This window comes from Meles meles, chromosome 19 (assembly GCF_922984935.1).
Source record: "Meles meles chromosome 19, mMelMel3.1 paternal haplotype, whole genome shotgun sequence".
Classification (NCBI taxonomy): Eukaryota; Metazoa; Chordata; class Mammalia; order Carnivora; family Mustelidae; genus Meles; species Meles meles.
In genome coordinates this window covers 56,728,560-56,733,846 of record NC_060084.1, presented here as the reverse complement: position 1 = coordinate 56,733,846, position 5,287 = coordinate 56,728,560, and the positions used below count along the sequence as shown (strand labels likewise).

The 5,287-nt window shown below is 50.8% G+C and overlaps 1 protein-coding gene across 1 annotated transcript; it reads right to left on the bottom strand.

The window, feature by feature from the left end:
* Positions 1–903: 903 nt before the first annotated feature.
* On the bottom strand, positions 904–5,017 carry NCR1 (natural cytotoxicity triggering receptor 1). The gene is made up of 6 exons (XM_045987295.1): positions 4,943–5,017; positions 4,475–4,759; positions 2,696–2,974; positions 2,378–2,428; positions 1,594–1,641; positions 904–1,470 (listed from the first exon to the last, which is right to left on the bottom strand). Exons 2-6 carry the CDS (start codon positions 4,716–4,718, stop codon positions 1,280–1,282), a joined length of 813 nt encoding a protein of 270 aa, XP_045843251.1. The 5' UTR covers positions 4,719–4,759; positions 4,943–5,017; the 3' UTR covers positions 904–1,279.
* Between the last annotated feature and the right edge of the window lie 270 nt (positions 5,018–5,287).

The following is a 5,287-nucleotide window of genomic DNA, read 5'->3' as shown; positions in this document are numbered from 1 at the left end:
GGTCCACTGGTTTTGAGGTAACAACTGGTATGAGTTTCAGTTCCCTGTAGTACTCAGGATAGTCACAGCTGCCGTGCGTTGGGTTAGCTTCCATGTGTAAGAGCCTATGCTGGTTTCTTGACATTCTTTATCTAGTTAAACATGCATGTCACCCCTTTGAGGTTGGAATTCATGTTCTCTGATGCGTAACAGAAAACACAGATTTAGAGAATGGATTTGAGCTGTGTGAGGCGCTGGAGTCTTGACGGGGGAAGGGACCCATATCATGGTTATATTAATGGGTTGATCCAATAGAAGTTCTCAAGGAACAAAGGGTCCAGACAGCATTTCAAGGACAATAGTCAGGAGTCTCAAGGGCTAAGTTGCACTACTGTCCCATTTGTGTACCGACTGACCTGACATAGATTTCTGGAGAGCTCTCTTAGTGGCAGGAGCTGTGAGCACAGTCATCAGACCCAGCACAGGCTTACTTCACACACGTTCATGGTAGAGACGGGAAAATGGAAATGTATGCAATGTTAGAGCCCTGGGGCTGTTATAGATGAACAGAAAGTGCTTTCGGAGCATGGAGGTGATATCTGATGTTGAGATGGAGGGTTTGGGAGCTTTCTTGGGGGAGACCTGAGGAAGAAGGCAAAGTCTGGATAAAGAAGCAAGGAAGACAGAAGCCTGCCGTGGTGTAGGACAGAGAAATTGGGGCAAGGCTGAGACCCAGCCAGGACACATTCAGCCATACGTGTGCTCACAGTCTGTATCTCCTTTGACCTGTTGGTGCCTCACTGGCTCCTGTTGCTTTTGATAAATGCCTATTCTGTACTGGTTATTATTATTATTTTCTGTACTGGTTATTATTATTATTTTCTGTACTGGTTATTATTATTATCTGTATGGGTTATTAAATATCTTGAATGACATATTGCAGCAATGGAAAGAAGAACTAGGGATGAAGACCAAAGTAGGAAGGAAATATTTGTGGCCATGCTGTTAACAAAGGAGATATTCTGGGCGGGGGGGGGGAACAAGGGTGGTTAAAACTTTTGTTTGCATCAGGCAGGCACAAAAACGCTTACACTCCGGAAGAGACAAGACGGTCTGTCTGGAGGGAAATTTAGCTCTTTCATCCCACCCTGCCAATCCTCCTGGAAGCTTTGCCAGACTCCATGCAGCTGTCCCTTCAGTTTCCTGCAGGGAGCCACCCTTCGTGGGTACAATACAGAGCTCGCTCAGCTCAGGGTCAAGACCAGCGTTCAGCTCTACCTGGGACCAGCACATCTCTTGGTCATTCGTTCAGGCGTCTCTGTGTTCTGAACCTTCTCCTGCGTTCCTGACTTGAAGCCCCGTTGGCTTTCTCTTGTGCCCTCTTCCTCCAAAGCCAGTCTTCAGCCAGGAGGCACATGAGTGCCACCAGGACCAGGAAAGCCAGAATGATCCGAAGGAGATTCTGGGCAGTGTGATCCCAGGGGGCAAGGTCTGGGGTCAGAGGACAGACTGATGACTGACAGGAATGGATGGACATACCTCGCCCCACCTCTCTCCCTCTCCCCATTCTAGATCACACTCCTTCACAACCTGCAGCGCCTGCTGCTTGCCTACCTTGCTGGAACTCTGCCTCTGTGGTTACCAAGTCAAGATCCCAATAGTCTGCAGATGAAAGGGAAGTAAAGCAGTGAGAAAAAGAGAGAGTGTTGGCCACCAGGCCACCTCTCCTCCCTAGGGTGGACCCCATGGCCTCGTGCAGCTTTTCCAGGTCCATACCCCACCCTCCAGGTCCTAGTGGCTTCATCTGTCTGGTGAGCAGCAGAGCCAAAGGACAGGTGAACCGGGGGGAATTTAGCTCCAGAACCTCACGCCAGGCATGTCTTCCTTCCGGCCCTCAGCTTCCTCATTACCTTGGTCAACATGGCTTCTTCCTCACATGTTGGATGACTCACAGTCTCCCCATTTTCTTCCAGGCTCTGATCCCACTCCCCATCCCCACTAACACACATGCAAGGTCACTCCTGGTGCAGGGAATTACTCTTGGGGCTCGCCCTCCCCCTGCCATACGCAGTGGCCACTCCCTGTCTCTGGAACGTTCTTTTTCAGGTAGCTACAGAACGAATGTCCTCAGTTCTTCAGGTATTTGCTCTGCTGTGAGGCTGATTCAGACAGTTCTAATATTGGCAGCTGCTCTCCTGGTCACCCTGACCCCATTTGTTCTGCTCTGACTTTCCTTCACACCACTGTTTGCTCCCCCTGTGCTATATGCTGGGCTTATTTCTCTGACTTTGACTCACGGTCTGCTTCCCACTGGGGTACAAGCGCCACAAAAGCAACATGTTCTTAGTGTCTAAGTGCTCTAATTATCCCCCCAAGTTTAGAGGTAACTGTTACTCACCAGAAAAAGAGGTGTGCTCTGTGGGTGCAAGGCTGGTGTCCCCAACATCTTCTAGCAGTGGAAACAAAGAAAACCGTAAGGGTTTTGGGTTTCCTCCAGTCTTCCCACCGAGTCCTTAGTCTTCCCCCTCCTTGTTCCTCTGGCCTTCTTCCTCAGGAAAGATCAGCTGGGCCTCCCCAAAATGCATGTGGGGGAGGGCACTGCAGGGAGGTGCCTGCTGCCTCTTCCCACCTGTCCCTTTGTTGTCTTCCTCAACACTGGTTGGGGTTCACTTGGGGTTCTGGAGAGGACGTGGGAGAAATCTGGGGGTTTCCTCACCTGTGACCTGGAGCTTCACAGGCTCACTGGGGAAGGACCATGCATGGTTGTTATAAGAGCCAAAACATCTGTATGTCCCTCTGTGGGCTGTGGTCACAGGACCTATGGGGAACTCCACCTGGTTGTTCCCATATCTGTGCTGAGGGTGAGGGGATCCTCCCTCCTTGAGCAGAAAGAACTTGTTTGTTGCAGTGCCTAGCCGACAGTAGAAGCTCACGTTCTCTCCTGAGGTCACCTCAGGCCCAGGATGGACAGAGAGGGTGGGCGTGTCATACAATTCTGTGGGGGAAGGAGACAGGTAGTTTAAGAGAGTCTTTATCCCACATCCTATGTGCCCTTTCCTCCCTGGCCTTAAGACTGGGATGTCACTCCCCAGAATCTCTGTCTCCTCTGCTTTGGTGATGGACATGCCCTCGCTGATCTCACCCTTCAAGACTGAGACACTCATTCCTCTAGCTTTCTCTCTGTGGGAATTGCCTGACATCAGTGGTTCTCAGAGTTAGAGATCCTTGGGGCCAGTGACATCACCATCAGCTGGAAGCTTATTAGAAATGCAGATTCCCAGGATTCACCCCAGACCCACTGTATCAGAAACTCAGGGGTAAGGCAGCCACCTGTGTTTTAAAAATTGTTATTGTTTTCCATTGCTATAAAATACATGACACATAAAATTTTCCATCTTAACCAATTGTATGGGGACAATTCAGTGGTATTGACTACATTCACATGGCCATGCAACCATCACCGCCATCCATCTCCAGGACTCTTTTCATCTTACAGAACTGAAACTGTTCCTGCTACTAAGCACCCTCTCTCCATCCCCATCCCTCAGCCCCTGGTACCCCCATTCTGCCTTCTGTCTCTGAATTTGACCATCCTAGGTCCCACATGGAAGTGACCCCTATAGTATTTGTCCTTCTGTGGCTGACTTATCTCACTCGGCATAATGCCCTCAAGGTCTATCCATGACATAACCGTTGTTTGAGTCTCCTTCCTTGTTAAGGCCGAATAATATTCCCTCGTGTGGGTAGACCACATTTTGTTTATCCTTTCCTTTGTCAGTAGACACTGGGCTTGTTGCTAGCTTTTGGCTATTGTGAACAATGCTTTCATGAACCTGGGAGCACCAGAGACATCTGTGTTTCCCAGGCGATTGTGATACCTGCTTGACTTTGAGAGCCACATCCCTCAGCTGAAGGCAACCTCTGTACCTGAGACTGCCTTCCCTCCCAACCTCATTCCACTCTGTCTGTTTCCATATCATTTACTCCTCAGGTGCTCATGACAGACTGATTTGTCCTGACTTAGACTCATGGTCTCTGTTCCCCCCCTAGGGTATGAGTGCCATAAAAGCATGGATGTTTGAATGGAACCTCCTCCCCAGGAGGGGCTGACACTGGTGGGTACAGAACCCCTAGCCTCATCTTGAGACCATGCAGAAGGACCATCCCAGGTCCAGAAGGACCATCCCAAGTCCAGAACTCCGTTGCGTGGCTGAGGTGTCTGCTGAAACTGCACCGTGGTCAGCTCCTGCCTTTTGCCTGGACTGTTCCCCTCACTCCTCATCACTGGGGTCACTTTTGAGGATGCCCCCCAGGGTTCCCCCCCATCCCATGCACACACACATCCATCTCAGGGCCTCTCACCTAGAGAACCTGACCTATGACCAACCTGCCTCTAGCTCACAGACAACCACAAAGAGAGGCTGAATGACACCGAAGGAGATTAATAAATACATGATGACCGTCCCTGGATTCAGGCTGAGGATGGGACAGTTACCTGTGACCACCAGATCCAGAGCGTCACTAGGGTTTGACCAGAGCTTCTTGCTTCGGTAAATGCACTTGTATTGCCCTGCAGTGAGTGGGGTCATGGCTGGGATGTAGAACATGGCTATGTTCCTCCTTCCAAGTTGCTTTGGGCTCTGCTGAAGAGAGAGGTGTCCCTCGAAATACAGCTGGTACTTCACAGCCTCTGGAGTCCCCTGGCAGAAGATAAGCGCCTGCTTTCCCTTCGGAATCATGAAATCCGGCTTGGCCCAGATGATGGGTTTTGAAAGATTCTCTGGAAGGGAATCAGAGGTTGGAGTTCCAGATATAGCCCCTTCCCACCCAAATGTCCACCCAGTTGCTGGCACCAAGCCTTCCTAGAAAACCAGAGGCCCTGCTCTCTCCTCTGGTGGCTCCTAGGTGCACACTTTGTCTGAGCCCAGTAGAGAGAATCCGGGGCTCTGAGGGACGGACTCACGCTTCTCGGTGCTGACGGTCTGGCTCAGGAACAGACCTGGAAGACAGGGACAGTGAGACAGGCTGCCCCATCCACACCCAGATCCCTGGATGCCATCTCTCTCAGGTGCAAGAACTCACCGAGGTAGATCAGGGCAGTGAGTGTAGAGGTCATAGCACTGATCCTACCAGGCGAATGTGGGGCAGCTGGGTGGAGACTGAGTCCAGTAGGGCAGGAAGGTGCACAGGATGTGGTGGGTGAAGCCCAGCACTAATCGCCATGGGGCTTTCACACGGACTTCCTACAAGATTCACAGTCTTCTTTCTACTTCTGACCATGAGGCATAAAGACAGGTCATGGTCCCCA

What these genes read in the sequence shown, in the direction of transcription:
- NCR1 (XM_045987295.1), bottom strand. Translation starts at nt 4,718, where the DNA reads ATGATTCCGAAGGGAAAGCAGGCGCTTATCTTCTGCCAGGGGACTCCA. An exon ending in TCTGGATCTGGTGGTCACAG is followed by an intron (nt 2,975 to 4,474) that starts GTAACTGTCCCA and finishes CTTCCCCCACAG; the next exon opens with AATTGTATGACACGCCCACC. An exon ending in TGTGAAGCTCCAGGTCACAG is followed by an intron (nt 2,429 to 2,695) that starts GTGAGGAAACCC and finishes TTCCACTGCTAG; the next exon opens with AAGATGTTGGGGACACCAGC.